The sequence below is a fragment of the Phocoena phocoena genome, chromosome 4, assembly GCF_963924675.1.
Source record: "Phocoena phocoena chromosome 4, mPhoPho1.1, whole genome shotgun sequence".
NCBI lineage: Eukaryota > Metazoa > Chordata > Mammalia > Artiodactyla > Phocoenidae > Phocoena > Phocoena phocoena.
In genome coordinates, this window is record NC_089222.1 from 28381585 (window position 1) to 28400714 (window position 19130).

At 35.2% G+C, this 19130-nt stretch overlaps 1 protein-coding gene across 1 annotated transcript; it reads right to left on the bottom strand.

The window, feature by feature from the left end:
- Positions 1-1462: 1462 nt before the first annotated feature.
- PLSCR5 (phospholipid scramblase family member 5) lies at positions 1463-18874 on the bottom strand. The gene is made up of 7 exons (XM_065876196.1): positions 18862-18874; positions 13573-13736; positions 9162-9204; positions 8008-8228; positions 5814-5975; positions 4033-4194; positions 1463-1501 (listed from the first exon to the last, which is right to left on the bottom strand). The coding sequence occupies exons 1-7, from the start codon at positions 18872-18874 to the stop codon at positions 1463-1465; spliced, it is 804 nt and encodes a 267-aa protein (XP_065732268.1).
- Positions 18875-19130: the final 256 nt, after the last annotated feature.

A 19130-nucleotide genomic window follows, 5' to 3' on the forward strand; every position in this document is an offset into this window, starting at 1 on the left:
CATTTAAATATTTTTAAAATCCAAAATATTGTCATATTAAAAGGCAGTACTTACAAATGGTGTTTTCTTTCTCCAATTCTTGCCTCACTGTGAAAGTCTCAACCACTGCTGTGCTGCTGTTGTAACATCAGTTACAAAAATCTTTCATTTTGGAAATCAAAGTAAAGGATAAGAAAAAGCTATGAAAGCAGGATCATCTTTAGGGAGAACATTTGGGACATGGAGGGCAGGGTAGCGTGGGGAAAGAGAGGTTGCCAGGCAGCCTTCCACATACTGCCTGAGTTTTCTTTGTTTTACTTCGTTTTGTTACCCCACCAGAAAGTCACAGCAAGCATAGTGTCTGGCATGTTTGTGTAACTCTAAAGTAGAGCCTACATGCTGCTTTGCTTAAAACAAATTTGTTTCCTCATTTTGAAGAGGGGAGAGGACTATTGTCATTCATAAAAAAAGATTTTCCTTTTGAATGGACTTTGGAAATGTGTGGACAACTAGACATGGTAATCTGGAGGACTATGAAAACATTAAAATGGAAGGCGTTAATTGATTGAATTGGCTGTGTTTCCTGACATCTGTATTTGCCTCATGTATTAAGGCTTTGTTTGTTTGTTTTGTTTGCTTGTTTTTAAGGCCTGGAGTTGTCTATTTTTCAGAGCCTCAGATCCCTTTTTTGACTGAACTTTTACTGCAAATAGATAAAATTCCTGCTCTATACCACTGCTTTATTAATACTAACTTAGAAGTCTATTAATATGCTTATTTAAATCCCTAGCATGGGTATGTATTTAAAACATACTTTGATTTGTACATATTATCTTTTTTATGGAATGTAACTGTGCCTTTTGCCACTAGAACAAATTGATTTCATCTATCTTCCGTCTCACCTTTAAACGTATTATTTACCCAACTTTTAGCTTTTCCAACATAACGTAAAAATGTCTCACTACAATAAGAAGATTAATAAACAAAGCAAAAAAGACTATTTATGAAAAAATACTTTAGAAATCCAGTCCTTTTGATTAGTAACCAGCCCTAGTACCAGAAAAACTTCAAAGTGCTCTCTAAACATTGAATTTTCATCAGTGATGCTGCAAGCCTTAGCTCTCATCTTTCATGCTTACCATGCAATAACTTCAAAAGGATAAAAAGAAAGAATGGTAATCTCTCCAAGCGACACTCTGCTAAGGCCAGTCATCTTGTCTTTAGCTATCATGCATTCACAACCAGATAATTGCTTCATTACATTATGCTTTAATAAATATAATAATTAACATTTTGTTACCAAAAAAAGCCAATACTCAAGCCATTCAGAAATGAAATCCAGAGCCCAGGGGATTTCTAGAAGAAAATGAAAAAGAATTAGCATCAAATACAGACCTCTTCAAAGGGAAAGAGATCGTTTAAACTTGTCTTTTACTTACTGAAATCTGTTCTGCATATTTTATTGTTTTTGTCATCTTGCTTGTTATAATCCAGCAAGCGAATGTTCAAAGAACATAAAATCCTACAAATAAATAAATGGAATATGAGTGAATTTACAAAAAGGCAACAAGAGTCTCACATGTAAGCTTTGATTACGTAAAGCAATTATGTTTCCCAGTGGTGCTCCAGGAACATGTGATTTATCAGTAGGAGAGAAATCAAAGTTTTTCACTTCATGACACTTAGATGTCTAATTTACAGAGTACAAGTAACTTGGAAACCTTATCTGAATCAGCATGATATCACCAGTCAAATTTGGGGTGATCAAGACTTTTTAGAATTAGATGGTAGGGCAGTCTGGGTCAGCGTGGGAAGTTGTGATAGACTCTGACCTTTAAACAAGAGGTAGACATATCATTATGGACTTTGGGGTCAGTAACTCGGCAGTCATCTGAGGAAGTATACCAGAGGGAACTTTGGCGGGGAGGGGTCAGAGGTGTGTGTTGTGTAGCGGTAGCCTCAAACAAGAAGAGACCAATAATAAGATTACACTTGTGAATTTTGCTGTTTGGATCGGGGAATATCCTCACACCGACAGCTTTCTAAAGCTCTCTCACCCCAAGGTAATAAAATGGAGACAGCAATAAAGACAATTCTTGGTGACAAATTATCTTAAAAGCTATCTTATCCAAAAAAGTGCAAATATTTTATGATATTATGGTAAAAAGGAAAGGAAAAGCAATGGATAGGAGCTGTCTGATAGTCTCAGTGAGTGTGTTTCTCCCTCAGACACTGGAGTTAAAAAGTTATCCTTTCAGATTACTTGGATGTTATCTAGATCAGTACTTCTTCAGTTTATAGGCATAGGGAATTGTTGACAGTGCATATTTGCCATCAGCTTGTTACATAAAATAGGTCAGTAGGGCAGATTAAAGGTAATCTATTTTTAATATAAATATTAAGTAAGGGGCTTAAACAGAAAGGCCAAATTAAGGTTTTGGGAAAAGGGCATGTGTGTGTGTGTGCACGCGTGCGCACCTTTACGTGCATGCACGCACATGATCGCTGGCATGTTTGGTGTCGAAATGCAGAAATCGTCAAAAAATAGAAGGGGTGAGCAGGAAGTGGCAAATTAAAAGCCTTACCAAACAGGTAAGGAGAGTGGGAAATTGAAAAAGTATTAGGTGACAGGCAAAATTGACTGGACTTGGTTAGATCTGTAGATGAAAATGGGAATTGAGCGTAAGTGATGACTTAGTAAGTATAGAAACCTAGCTCTCTACGTATTAATTCTACGTCTACCAATGATAGGGAATGAATAAGTTAAAATCGTTTCTCTAAGCTGCTGGAGAAAAAAATCCTAATATATATATATGGTTTTTTGTTGTTTGTTTTTTTGGCTGCATTGGGTCTTCATTGCTGTGCGCGGGCTTTTCTCTAGTTGCAGCAAGCGGGGTCTACTCTTCTTTGCGGAGCACGGGCTCTCGGTGCCCGGGCTTCAACGTTTGTGGCTCATGCAGGGGCTCAGTAGTTGTGGCTCGTGGGCGGTAGAGCGCAGGCTCAGTAGCTCTGGTGCACCAGCTTACTTGCTTCGCGGCATGTGGGATCTTCCTGGACCAGGGATCAAACCTGTGTCCCCTGCATTGGCAGGTGCATTCTTAACCACTGTGCCACTAGGGAAGTCCCCTAATATATATTTTTAATTAAACTCTAAGTATCCATCAGTGATGTCACTGGGGAATTATTTTTAGTTAATATAATTCCCAAGTGTCTCTAGAAGAGACTAAGTAAATAGGACCGTTTTTTTCCCCCACAGCAGCACACGTTAATATCACCATAAGATTACGATCCTAAAACCCTGAAGAATAACAAAATATGAGAGGAAGAATGTAGGTTTATTTTATAATTCCATGAGCTTTTGTGAATGCACTGAAGATGGTAAGCAATGAGGGAGATATCAGAAGGAAAGTCAGGAAAACCAGCCCAAAGGCCAATACCTTTGGCACTGGTATTACTTGACTTCTGTTCTCCCATCACCAATCTAGAAGAAAATGTTTTTTAATGAAATTGGAAGTTGAGAAGAAAGGACAAAGACATCATATCTTTGTAATAATAGAAACTGATACATCTTAACTCATCTCTGCCTACTCATGTATCTACGTACATATTGGAAGGGCAAGAAAACAGTACTTTTCACATTCTGAATATCACCTAACTCCTTGGTAAGCTATTAAGCAGTCCTGAACTTTACACAGGATAAATAATATGATATTTAAGTTTAAATATTTTTCAGTGAAAGTGAAAATAAGCCAAAAGTCTAAACTAAAATTGAAAGAGAAGGATAACTCAGGTTTCAAGAAATGATGAGTAGGATGTTGACGGGGTATCAATCCTCGAGGAAGAGGGGGTATGAGGGCCACTGGAGGAGACCTGCCTAATAGAAATGCAGGCTTGTACATTCTGACTTCTGAAGAATGTTGGCCCCAAACTAACCTTCTATGATTAAACTTACTCTTTGGAGTAAATGCTGTGTAAAACGGGATTGGCTCTATAATAATCAACAAGGGAAAAGGAAGGAAATAAATCACCTTTACTCTTTAAGACTGCACTTACAAAGAGAAAACAAGCACCAATCATGGCTGCTTTGACTGTCACATCTAGATCTGCAGGAACGTGAATTCCAAAGTTGTCAGCATTGGTGAAGACATCGTTTACGAATCCTGACCAGTACTTTGAAATCTTCCCAATTGTAAGCTTTTCGTTAATGGTCTTCACCTTTGAAAAGAAAATAAGAAGTTGTAAATTTGAAGGTGATACAGATGGTTTTACATTTCTTCATATATTTACTTTATGAGAGATAGGAATTATTTTATTCATCATCTTTAAATGACAATTAAATGATGGTACTCATTCCTTTATATAAGCATAGGTTTGTAGATTTAACTTTCCAGTTTACTCTTCAGGAATTTTGCTTTTCTGACATTTTTTAATCCATTGTAATTCATTTATTTATTTTTTTTCTTTTTGTTTTTGTATGCAGATTGAGAATTTAATAGCCTCAAGTAATTGAGGACAGGCTACCACAAGATGGCAGCAGGTACATAGTCTCAATTATATGGTCTAACCATGATTCCTTTACCTGAAGTCCAGATTTTAAATCTGAATTCTTCATCAAAAAAGAAAAAAATATGTGAAATATTTTAGAAGAAATTTTTTAGAAAAAAATAATTTCTAAGTACAATTTATAACCTTTTAATTTTTATTGCTAAGATTTTATAATTACTAATATGTTTAAATATTATCAGTCATTGCTCAATTTCATTTTTATATTATACTCAGATATTTACTAGGTCATTCCTTTATAACTAACCCTAAGTCCTATTTTTCATTCGAAAAATTCTCTGGGCTAATGTACCACACGGGAAATTCAGACTTTGACATCAAAAGTCTATAGTTCTTTTCAGTTAGAAGGAATCTACAGTTAAACTTTATCCACTATTCATTTGCTTGCCCTGTTTCTCATTCAAAGGCTGAAAGTGATTCAGTATAAACTTTCACTTTCTGTATGGGAGTAGAGGATAGAAAATAGAGAAAGTTACTTAGGCCATGTCTATACCATGAATAATGAAACTCTTAAGCTCTCCTCAATCATAGGGCATATTTTTATCCTTTACTCTTAGGAAAGTTATACCAAGTCTTTTTGGCGTGGGCTGGAGTTATGACAGCTCATTTTGCAAAATGTACGTTGTATCCTAGGTGAATAGTGTTCCCTGAAATCCTGCAACCTTAATGTCCTATGTGGGATATACATGAATGAATGGAGTGAAATGAAATGAAATGAAAAAGAAATACATACTTTAAATTAGACTATATCCTCTAGGAAAATCTGTTAAGATAGTTCACATTCTTGCACATTGAATTTGCAAGTAATTACTGTTTTTTAACATTCAATTTACACAAATATGTTTACATGAGAATAGATTGTTTTACAAAATGAAGTTAGCAAGTCTTATGAACATAGCTTTTAAATTAATGGTATTTTAATGGAGTGTGCTCTTGAGATCAGGACTGAATATGTTACCACCAGGGATGTAGGAAAGAAGATGTAATTTTGGTGATTCTGAACTAAATATATTTGCTTTATACCATAGGCACTATATTCCACATAAATCATATTTTTGTAGTATGTTTTAAAAAAATTCTTGAACTTACTATCTCTGGAATTATGAGTTATTATTGGCATGTACAATATTACTTCTTACATTATTTCACAAATATGTAATTTTCTAAATCTATTTCAGAGATGTTTCATGATTTGAACATTTTAAAAATTGAATTATGTTGCAAAAAATCAGGACCTAAGTGAAAACGGTCCTTCATTTTGTCAGTCATACCTCAAAATCCACATCGCCAAAACAGCCACATGTTGCACAAGGACCAACAATTTTCAAAATATCTTCTTTGTCTGCGTTTTGGATTGTGAATTTAGGCAGAAAGGGGTCCCACTTCTGTGCAACATAACCAACTATAGTACCAGGAGGGGCTTGGATTTCTAACTGTAAGAAGAGATAATAAAATAAGATTTCCTAAAGTTGTTGTATTTTAATTTTACTATAATGTCAGCTTACTTCTAAACAGTATATAAAAGCTTCTAAATATCTGCTTCTATCTTATACTGGGTTTTTTAAAATAATTTATAGAAACAAAGAAATTCACTATATAGATATGTGTTCTGCATTATGCGCTAAACGTCCATGTCTTTGATCTTCCTTCCCTAAGGAGAACCTATCCCAAAGCTGTTTTCTGACCCTGGGACACTGGCTTCTTTGCCATTTTGTTCCAAGTACAGTAATTGGTCAAGCATTGAAGATGTTTCCATCCCCTCTCAGTTGTGGCCACAACACACATCTATTTTTAAGTGTCACTTACTGATTATTATGGACTTTTTTCTCTTTGGATTGCCAACTTCTAGCTTCTCTGTGCTCCGTTAAAAACAAATGCTTCTTGCTCAGTTAAAAACAAATGCTTCTTGCAGAGTTACACACCAATTTGATTTGTTTCATTTTGTCCAGTGTTAAAGACTAGCACTTGCATTTTCAGGGCTGACTTTAGTATTTTACTCCATCATCCTTTATTCCCCTGATTTCTTCATTGTCCATAATATTGTATTTCAACATATTTATGGAGCCAAATCAAATACTTTGTAAACTAAGCTGGAAGTGGGTGAAAATGATGAACATTGTTTGCTTTTAGATCAAACCAGCGCTCATCATCTGATCTCCTTTTGTCTTTCCTTATTTGTTAAGATCATAGTCTTATGTGCATGTCTGTAGTGTTTTCAGGTGGACAAAGGTGGTTTCAACAAGTCTTCTTAGAATTATATAGATTTGTTCTAGGATAACTTTTAAAGTAACTGATGTGATTTTAACCAAATTAAAAAACGTATTAATCAGTATCAGGATGCGTCTTATGGTTAAGTTATATGACATGGGGCTACTTTGAAATAAAACATCAATTATCAGAAATTTTCAAATGGGCATATATTCTGGATTATACTAAGTTTAGCATCTTGGGGCATATTAGATCTTGAATATCCCCAGTAAAAGTATAAAAATTTTTGGGCTCCGTATATAAGTACCTTAGCAATCCTATCACTTAGCCAGGTAATTGCCTATAAATGGAGAATTAGCTTCAATATATATTGTGAGAAACTTCTCTAATTAAGGAGAGTTCCATATTACTATTTATTTTCCTTTGTGCCAAGTAGACTATTTATACATAGGTCCTCAATAGAGAAGCTTGGGCTTGAATAAAGACACCTGGATCAAGTCCCATTTATTGTATCTTCTATATGTGTGATCATAGGTAAGGAACCTCCACTCTCTAAGCCCCAGTTTCCTCAATTGCAAAATGTAGAGAGTAAAATCTATTCCTTCTAACTTATAGAGGTGTTATGATATCAAAAACATCAAAGTAAGTATATTTTCCATATCAACTTAGCTGCATCATGTCAATGAAAGTTATTACCATAGATCTATTCGTGATGAAAATCTATTATGTATTAAAAATATAAGAATCAGATGATTCCCTCTAGAACAAGAACATAGTCTTTGCTAAACCTTGAAGTTTGTCATAAATGGGTGAATGGAACCTGAGATTCTGTGCTAAAAATAATACCTACCCAAGAGAATACTTTAGAAGAGTTTAGTAACACTCAGCACTCCCTGAACTTTGCACCAATAAGAGAAGAAAAACGGTAGATTTGCTTAATGGTGGAACTTATAGCTATTACAATTACGTGGCTAATACAGAGATTCAGGAGGCTGTGTCTCATTTACATGATGCATGAGCTGTCGTTACCGATTAACATCACAGAAGCCACTATAGTTTTTGGTTGGAAAGGAAAAAAAAATTTAGTGAATCACCAAATCCTCAAGCTGTTCTGATCCTAAAGGAGCAACATTCTAATTCAACCAATTGAAAGGTTAATTGCCCCATATCTCCAGATGAATGCCATTTATTTAAGAAATAATTACTGATCTTTCCAAACATGGAAAAATACAAGCACACCCAGAGCCAAAGACTAACCTCTTGTAGGTAGCAAGGGCACCAGCAGCTGTTACACCTCAAGGGCCTGTTGACTGTAATCACCTCTCGACCTGAGTTATCGGTGATCTTCAGAGTGCAAGATCTCAGTGTGGAACAGAAAGTACGATTGAAGCAGATGCTTTCCTCCACTGCAAAGTAAATTCTTTGTCCCAAGCTGTTTTTAATCTCATATTTGTTGGAGGTCTCAGTGCCAAGTATCACTAATAAAGCAAAAAAAAATAATTATCAAAATCATGCTTATTGCTTACTAGCAAAACTTTATATGAGTAAAAATGGTTGAGTTATTAAAAGAAAACAGAGTGTGTGATCAGTTATTAAGTATATGGTATCTTATTCAGACAAATCTACTTCCGTGCTCGAAATTTGGAGGATTTAGGCATAGAAACCAAAGTAAACTCTGAGAACAAAGTTGTGCAATTACTAAATTTTGATTACAGATATATGACCTACTTGGACACATATAGTACCACTTTTCAACTAGGGAAGCAACGTTGTAAAGAAGGATCAAATACTCAGATAATAATTCTATCACTGTTATGGAATTTACTGAGACAACTCACACTGATAGTAATGATTTTGTCTAAAATCTCTATCTGGTATTATATCTACAGCTGCATGCTATCTATTACAATTTTGACATATCTTAGTTAAGGACAAAAATACTTGATTAACTTGAATTCAGTTAGTCATCATTGTAAATTTGTGTATTGTTAAATGATTTGCCTATTTGACGAATCACTGACACTATGATAAAACATATTTTGTTTTGATGATTTTTTGTTATTTAGTCTCAGCCTTGATTTCCATGTCTGAAATTACAGCATTAAGAAAATTTAAACTATTAGCAGCCACGGAAATGACCAAATAGTTTTTATTACTTTAAGATTAAAAATAATATTAGATTCCTAATGACAGTATCATCAATGACTTGGGGAGTTTTATGCTTTTATGTTTATCTATATCAGACTAATAATTTTACTTTCAATATTTATTTTAAAAAATAAGCCTAGTGCTCTTTTTAATCTATCCTAAACATTTAACTTTATCATTTATAAAATATTTAGATATAAAGAAACTTCTGAAACTTAAAACATTTCAACAGTTTTAATAATTACAGAATATAATATACTTACTTCCAAGAAGCTCCACCTGCTGGTGTATAATTATCAGGTCTAACTGTTAAAAGACGACATAAAGGAAATAAAAAGTATTACATCACAGATCTTTGAAAACCTTTGCAGCTATTACTATTAGATGATTTTCATGTTCTCTGTGAGGGAAATGCTTGAAAACAGCTCACATTTTATAATGAAAAAGAAGTTAACATGGTTTTTATTCAAGTAAAATTTAAAAATTACAAGAACCCTGAAAATTTCAAGGCAGAATTGCCCAGAATAACATTAGCAACTGTGATTAGCTCTGTGTTTTTTTCTGTGGTAATCAGATAAAAGTGTAGCTCTTGGAAACAATATCTTTGAGAATATTTTTAAACAGTCTGAATAAGAATGCCTATAAGGTTTTAAACCTCTCTCTCTCTCTTTCTCTCTCTTTTTAAAAGAAATGAACCAAAATGAAACAAAACATGCATGACCTGCATGCATGGCCTCTCCACTCAGCCCTATAACTCTACTTTCACTCTATCATGCAGTAACTCATTCCTCACAGTGATGAAACGTCTTTGTTAAAGCTGAAAAAAGCTATTCTTTAAAATTTTCTCATTCACATCTTCCTTTGAACTAGGGGAAGAAAACCCAGAAATCCTGCTGATGCCAGCAAAGTACCAATTTAAGTAGAAAAGAGTTAAGCCACTAAATGCATGACACATTAAAACTTGCCTATGTAATTAGAAATGAAGTTAATTTACAGAGATAAAGTAGCCACAGTTGAGGAGTGACTTATTAAACAGAATACAGTACAAACTGCTTTTTAAAGGAAATATTTAAAATATGTTCTTAGAGTGAATTTTATTTGTGTATGTTTTCCTTTTGATATTCAATACTTGAAGATTCACTAAGGTAAAATCACTGAGTGCAATGCTGATTATTACTTTTTTAAATGCTTCATTTTCTATCTTGCCTTAAAATTTTCTTCACTTTATTCTCCCTTCACATTAATATACTCACTGATAACTTTTAAATGAAAGTAATCGATACTAACAGTTGGAATTGATTGGGCATCACAAATGCAGAAAATATGACATTACCTTATTTCCTTCACTCTCCTTGTATATCCTGAGGTGGAGGTAAAAACTAATATCATTTCTTCTATTTAAGTCTTATTATTGATAAAAGTACATGTGACCTCCATTTTAAGATTCACAAAAATATTTTTTCCAAAATTTATGATTTAAGATATTCTAAAACATATTTTAACGACTATGACAAAGTTTTTAAAAAAAATTTGAATCGGTCTTTGTTGTGTAGTATTGTTAGTTCTGTTCTCCTCTTTTGAGGAAAATGGAGAGTTGAGGAAAGAGAAGGGGTAAGCTTCAAAAGGACATGCACAATTATTAAGCAGTGGATCTATGTAGGAGTAACTTAGAGATAGAGAAGGGGTATGGGGGCAGAAGTTAAGTTTGAGTTTAGGAGCTTTGACTATTTGTGTCATGGATCAAGTTTTCAGCCTTGAAATTTAAAGACTATTGGTTGAAAAGGGAAGTTGTATCTAATACCTAATAATAGCAGTTGTTTATTTAATGACTACCACGAGGTAGTCACTGTGCCAGATTTTTTGACACAGTGTCTGATTTAATCCTCACACACATCAGAGAGCTAGATATCATTACATTTTACATGTGAGGAAACAATCCCAGAGAGAGAAAGTAGTTTGCTCAACATCACAGAGCATGTATCAATAAGTGGTTAGACTGGGATTTGAACCCAGCAGTAATGCCGCTGATTTTGACGTGCTCTTAAATCTGCTGTACCACATCACTAAACTAATCTTAGGAACTGGGAGAAACAATTCTTAAGTGATGCTATGGGACTTCTGAGTACCTTTCCTCCCTATTTACTCTTATACTCACCCATCCTCTGTAATAACATTTGACTTAATCTACCTCTGTGGGCAAGCGTCCTGGATTTGAGGGTCTTGGTTTTGGTTGTTCTTGTGGTTTCCTTTAAATTGCCCCAGGCCACTTATAAACCATGGTCCAAAAGAGCCCTTTTCATCTTTTGCTATTAATTGATGAACTAGGAATTGTTGGAAAGTCTAAAGAGATTGTGTCATGTATTCGGGTGTCAGGGCAAGTAAAGGACTCCTGAAGTATGAAAGGTATAGAATGGAAACCTAATTACAGCCTTGGATATGTAACTAAGAATCAATTCTTATGTATAATTTATCAGGTTTACAGGTATCATTGGTTCCATTTAATACATGTAGCAAGATAAATGTGATCTTTACATGTGTCCTTGTAGACTTTGATTCACTACTCTTAGCTATAGGTGACTAAATTATAAATAGTTATCCTTTGACGCTTATAGGATATAATGTTATTGACTATTACGAACATGTTAATCCATCTGGAAAGAGAATGTATTGGTTTTATTCTTAAGTTTAACCTACATGAACAACATATATGTACATGTCTAGACATATAAGTATGTGCATGTACGTATGTATGTATACACACATACACACACACACACCCCGCTTGGGAGTTTATTTTCAAATTATTAATGGAAACATGATTTTCAGTAGTAGTCATTGGATAGTCTTGATTAAAGGAGAATAGATGATTTTTTTTAAATTTTACTTTGAGTTTTTTAACTTAGAAGGATTTTTATTGAATATTTTCCTGTTTGTTTATTGAAGCATGTACTATTTTCAAATGTTCATAGTTTTATTTAACCTTATGGTTTTAGATAAAAGTTAACTCACGAAATTCTTTATATATATGTTTCTTACAAACTAGTAGTATTAAACTTTCAAAATGTGTATCCATCCTTTTCTATATGCACCACTTTAAAGCAAATTAGTGTTCTTTTAGTATAAAGATTATCAATTTTCTTTCCCTTTGAAGTAAAATATCTGCCAATTTGTGGCATGTTTTTGTTTTCTGAAAAAGATTACCAAAGGTGTACGTTTGGAAAATTGACTTCATTTTAGAACTGCAGCCAACGGGTTCATATCTCTATCAAATATGAAAAAAGTGTATTCATGTCAAGCGTCTGGCTCCGGGTGTGTCATCATTCATGGATGGAAGAAGACTATGTGATGACCATATGGGATCATCAAACCTCAGCCCTCTGGCACTGGTATATCACTTTTATACTCGGCGAAACCTTGTCTGACAACATTCCCAAACAGCTTGCAGCAGTTAATCAACTCTAGTCAGCTATTACAGCTGATCCTTCCTGCAGATGGAAGATGGTAGGTTAGCCTTTCCAGCTCTTTTACATATCTCCCTGAGCTCTCCAGTCTCTAAAGTACATTTGTCTGCCAGTGGGTTTCTGGAGAAGGCATCTGCAATTATAAACATTTTCCCAGGAACATATGCTGCGTGCAGCTTCAACCCTATCAGGCATAACAGAAATCTCTTGCACCTTAAGGGAATTAACACAGAGATTTGATTTTGATAAAGGAGATAGACTTTATAGTTTGAAAGAGTGCCAAACAAGCTGAAAATTGCAGCAGATGTGCTGACATCTCAATATTAGTGTAAGTGTATTTCTAATCTTTTGTAGGATAAATACAAAAGCAACAATAATATACATAAATATCAATTGCTATTTATGTGCCATAGAATTCAGGTGATAATATTTCTTGATTGATTTATTATAAGGCTTGAATCATTGCTTACCCTCCGATGACTAGAACAGTGGCTATACCTAATGATAATATGATCTTTCAGGCAAATTGGCCTGGAGATGCAAGAGCATCAGAAGACAACGCTAACTTGATAGGCTGATTTTCTCTTGGATTTCCATCCACCTTTCTGAGATTCAGTTGAAGATGTTGAACCCTCGGCTCATGGCAGAAGTCTCTCCTGAGTACTTTGATCTTTAGCAACGTTTCTCTTCTCTGTACACCTGTGCAAATTAAAATTGTGTGCTTATCTGGCTCTAGTACCCAGGCTTGCATTTTTTGTCATCATTTTTTGTCTTTGCCAATGAAGTTGCAGAACGTTTGGGTGAGAGGCACTAGGTTTTATACCATTTATGTGCCTTGATTAAGACAGGTACTCAATATCCTTAATTAAATAGCTGTAGGTGACTAGACATATTAGACAGTTTCTCCAGGCCAAATGTGCTGGCACCTTGAGCAATGAGCAGTAAAATGATAAATGTGCTAAACAGCTCGAAAATGTTTAGTGTTCTTCCTCTGACAATTAAACAAGGAAATTAGAAGTGACCATAAAAGAAAAATGTTTCTTCCCAAATAACAGAAATAAATAAAAGACAGATTTTATAATTTCATGATTTATAATGCTTTTCTCACTTCAGTAAGTTATTTGTTGAAGTTCTTCAGCCTTGATTGAAAGGCAAGAAATCAAGTTTATATTCATTTTAAGGGCAAACACTTAGTAGAAATAGATAAAAGCACCTGGCTTAAATATTCTAGACCAGGAGGGAGACTCCCTGGTGGAGGGGGACCCCGCTGCCACACTTGGTTCCCTGGATTGGAAGGTGAGATGTGAAGGCCGTGGTCTGGGTCTGAAGCTCCCGGAAGAAAACCAGGCAGACTTCTGCTTCTTTGGTTCTGTGCATCTGCAAGAGAACGACCATCCCAGTCCGTATTTAAATGTAGACCGTTTTATTTAGTTTGTCTTATAATATTTGCTTCCTCTTAACTCAGAGGGTAGAGTATCTCCCACGGTAGCCTCTCACTACAGTGCCCTTTCCTTCATTTCTCCTACTCACTGTCAGCACCACTTGACCCCGAAGCCAGAGATAAAGGACTGTGGAAGACTACCAGAGGTAGCTGTGAGAAAAGTTGGATAATTTGGGCAAAATAAATGATTTTAGAAAGTATATTTTTTGAAGACAAGTGAAACTTCTATTCAAAGAGCTAAAAGATTATACACTGCAAAAAGAAAATCAATGGCAAAAGAAACTAGATGTTCTCTACTCATAAAAGGATAACCTTAGACATAGGTTTTAAATCATAACTATGACTTTCAAGCATATTCTCCCTTCCTCAAATATTATGGAGGTGCCTCATAATTTCCAAGGATATTTTGTCTCTCTTTATCAATCATACTGCTATGGCTAGATGTAATTCAGGGCCCTTATACTTTAGCCTGCACCAGAACCAGCTGGGGGGCTTATTAAAACACCCATTGCTGGGCCACACTCCAGACTTTCTAATTCTGTGGTTGGAGTGGGTGTGGAGCTTGAGAATTTTGCATTTCTAACTAGTTCCCAGGTAAACTAATGCTGCTGGTCTGACGATATATACTTTGAGAACTAATGGGAATATTTGTAACTAATTTATGAGCTTCTTAAGGGCAGTGTAATATTTAATTTAGCTTTGATTCCTCAGTGTTTGGTATAAAAGCATCCGAAAAAATTTTGACAGTATGAATCCCTTTGTAGCTCACCCAAAATTACAAAGGATAAAAGAATTGCAGAATTCTAAAATGTTTGGCTTTGATTTTTTAATCACCTGTTTTCTATATTATTGCCAGGTAAAATTGTTACTATTTCAATTATCTCTTAGATTGAAATTCGGAGATTTGCTATTTATACTGCCTTAGTCTGGAGCCTAATATTATGCATAAGACCTGTACGTGGTGCATGCAAAATTCTTCTTCTTTGTTAAAAATATACTTTATTACCTTTCTACTATTATTTTTCCCTTTTCTTCTCACATGACTACCATTTGGCTGTCTCCCTCATTAGATACCATTATTTCTTTCAAAGACTATCAGTGTTTTTACTTCTCATCTTTATTAAGCCAAATTGTCAGAGTTCTCACATGTGCATTCATTTCGTTTACACTTTGCTGTTTTAGATTGAGTGTAGGTATGGAGCAAGCAAGGTTCATGACGGGTGTTTTCAAATATCAGAGAAGCCATTATGAAGAAAAGTAATTTAGACTATTTTAAAAACCTATGGGGCTTCCCTGGTGGCACAGTGGTTGAGAGTCCACCTGCCGATACAGGGGACACGGGTTCGTGCCCTGGTCCGGGAAAATCCCACATGCCGCGGAGCAGCTAGGCCCGTGAGCCATGGCCGCTGAGCCTGTGTGTCCGGAGTCTGTGCTCCGCAGCGGGAGAGGCCACAGCAGTGAGAGGCCCGCGTACCGCAAAAGAACAAACAAACAAACAAACAAAAACGATGAATGGGAAGGACAAGGAAACTGGCTCTGGATTAATATGAGGAAGAAATTTATAACAGATGCACAAAGATTTGGATAAGCACTCATTGTACATATACTAAAATTGGAGTGACAGCTGTATAATTCACAGTAGATGAGAATGGTCTCTCTTCAGCACTGATACCCAGGTCCATGTAATATGTGTGTGTGAAGGGGGAGGAGGTATTCTTCTGAATCTTTTAAACCTCTAAAAAATAAATCTGAAGAAAGGACTGATTTTCCTTTGGAGATTATAAATTCCTCTTCATTCATTGCTTCTCAAGCATAGCCTGGGTGAGCATCTGAGAGGGATTAAAAAAACCCAAACAAACCTGGTGAAGGAACACAGGCACCTAAAGAGTGGTCCTTTGGACACTGACATAAACTGTTTCTAGTAACAGTTGGCTCATTAAAGTCATGTGTACATTTGGTGTTAATGAGGGACATTAATTGCCAAATGATTCATTCATTTAACAATAAGGTTGTGGGAAGAGACCAATATGGATTTCTAAGATTATACTGGTCTGTGACATTTAGAATTTGGACACGCTTTAGGGGTAGGAATGAATGGAAGCAAACTTGTCATTTGACCCCATGAAAAGAGAGCTCCACACTGATAATAACAATTTGCTTCCCCAAAGGCCCCCATCCTGAACTTCTCTCAGATTTGGGGCAGACACAAAGGGTATAGACTTTAGAATTCCTCTTGCTCTTAGCCCTTCTCGAGAGCTACTAACTGAGTAAACTGAGAGGAAGACTAGGTAACACCATGTCAAATCTGGGAGAGGAGCAAATGGCCACTACCGCAATAACAGCTAGAAAATAATAAAAGGCAACAAACCTCCTTTCTTTGGCATTAGTGCCCAAAACACTGTTGTCATTGACTTTCAGAGAAGCAGAGACAAAATTGTGATCTGGGGAAAACTAGTTCATAATGATAAAATTCAGAATAGTGGTTCATCTTGGGAGTGGAGGTGCATGGCTATTGACCAGAAAGGGAACTTTATGAGGTGCCAGAAATGTTCTGTATCTTGATCTTGGTGGTGGTTACACAAGTGCATCCTGATTTTTAAAATCACGGAGCTTAAGTTTGGTGCCTTTATGCATTTAACTGTACACATGTTATCCTTCAATTTAAAAAAATGTGTAGGGATTAATTTCTAATAATAGCTGATAGAAGCCTATTAGATTCTCTCTCATTGCCAATTTTATTGTTGAAAAGATTAGCAAATTACTCCAATTTTATCTTGTAAACTATTGCTGTGACAAAACGCAGTAGATTCTTGAGTGTCTGGCAAGTGGCTCTACATTTATGACCCAGGTCTTTAGGTCCTTAGATTTCATGGCATTAAGAGATGTTAATGCACTGGGGCCCGGAGCAGATCATGTCCAAAGTCTTTACTGGGGAGTAGAGGCTCAGTTAGAGACTGCGGGGATCACCATTCTGAGGTCACTTGCTTTCTCTTCTGGGATTTCAGCTCACATTGGAGCAGCACAGCCTTTGAAGACCTAAACTGAAGCTTCTGTTCAGTTTAGATCATCCTGGAAACTCCTGTTTTTCTCAAACTTAAAGTCTGAGACCAACCTGTTCTTAGATTGTGTTTATTTATACTAAACCAGGGGACTCCAGACCACACAAATATTTCCTCAGTTCTAATGGCATCCAGTATCCAGACTGTCCTTTGATTTCGTGGTGCTGATTGAACGTCCTACAAAATGTGTTAAATGTCTAATTAGCCTGTATTCCGTGGGAAAATGCTAATTGCCAATACAGTTTCATGGGCCAGAAAACATCATGACATTATAAATAATGTCTTTAAATATATTTGAATAAAACTCCACAAAAATATTTTAGGTAAATAATGATGATAAACCAACTTGCCCCCTAAAACCAGATTTCTAATTCAAAAGGAAACTTCATTTTTCACTTCTTTTAAGTAGTATAGGGTCTCTCACAGATGTTTTACCCACTTCATCTGTTAAATATTTTGAGTGAGATGGAGCAAGAGTGTTAGTTTTCTACCGTAAGTTTTGCCTCTAAGTTTAGTCTTGAGCCCCTATCATTACTGAACATCACTGCTTTTTTGGTAGATTAATCATATTTTGATCATAATATTGCTTTCTAGTCACAAGTTTCTTCAGAGACTCAGACCACCAAATGAAGAAGGAACTCCTTTGAATTTCTATCTGGCTTTGAATTTCTATCTACTCTTTTAAAAATGTATAACTAGCTTATAAATATTTCACATACTCTGCAACTCTTTACCTTACAGGCTGCAGTTGTTGCTGTAACTCTTACTTGATAAAGTGATGAAGTGTTTTGGACTAAGTCTTAGTGTCAGTCTTAAATGAAAGAAAGAACTTGCCAAGGTTTTGTTTGTCTGTCTTCAAATATAAAAATGAAGTACACATGTATTAAAATTCATAATTTTGATGTTTCACGTCTATATTTTACAATTTGTTTGAGCTTTCCCAGTGATACTCAGGGACTGGTGTATGCTACATGTTGACAAAAAGTGAAAAGATTACTTCCTTTGTTCCAAATTAAATATCATCCAAAGTCTATTTTGATAAAGGAAGCAAATAAGCATACATGTTTCTCTGAATGGATCATTAATTTAATTTAGGATATTTTAAATTGTGAACTCTATTATCCTATTTGTAATTAGGTTAAAAGGTTTCCACCAATTATACTAATCATAATTCTTCACTTCCATTATAGCCTAGAGTTTAATGGTTTCTTCTGATAATGGAATGAAAACACATTATAATTTCATTTTTATATCATTTCACAAGTATTTTTTGTTAGATTGCAACTCATTACCTAAAACAAGCACATCCCTTGTCTTCTGAGAAGTTCTTTAAGTGAGACAACACTAATGATATTTGCAGTTTTAGGGATTTGAGGAAAACTTACCAGTTCCCCCTCCCAAAGTCTTTAATCTGCTTGCTTAGTTTCTGTTTGCTTTTTAGATATAACGTACCATCAAAGAAATTTTGAAAGAATTTTGCTTCATAGTTCAGAAATCTTTACTTCTGGTCCATTAAATTTACTAGGATTTCCTGAAAACACATGTTTAATTCTCTATAATAAATGGCTGTATCACATATTTTAAACAACAAATGGGAAATTTTAAAATATTGAACTGTACTTTAACACTTTTTAACTTATGTGTGAAAAGTTTTCTACAAATCCCTTTAAACTGGGAATATCAACTTGTCTTTGTGTTTGGCATTAAATATTCCCATTCTAAATTTTATTCTGCAGCTTTTCACATCAAGTCACTAGGTTTATATTTATGATAACAAAAACACTGTTTGCATCTTAACTTTTACATTCTATCAGATAGAGGGTTTTTTAAAAAATGTAATGCAACATGCTCCTTGGAGTTCAAAGTTAAAAAGTCCAACGTTGAAAAGCACTAAATGACAGGTTTTAAAGTATCAATCTCACCGATTGTAACACCCTTAGAACTGTGTATTTTCAGTCATAATATAAAGAAAAATTTATTAGCTGCCTATATTTACTCTTACCTTTAGAGGCCATGAATATGCTGAGTCAGTTCTTCAAAGGCATGCAGGTTAAAAGAAAAGGCTCCTCTTGCAGCAAAGAGAGAAACACAGCAGGCATAAAACTTCAGAGGGTATCTGTATACTTCTTGTCAGCTTACAAATACCGGAGGAACGGAGAGCCTTGCTGTTTCCAGAGTGCTGTATTTTATCATTTTGAACAACAGGGGGAGACAAAGCTATCATCAAAAGTAAACACTATTCAGAAACCATCATCCCACTTGGTGGCTGAA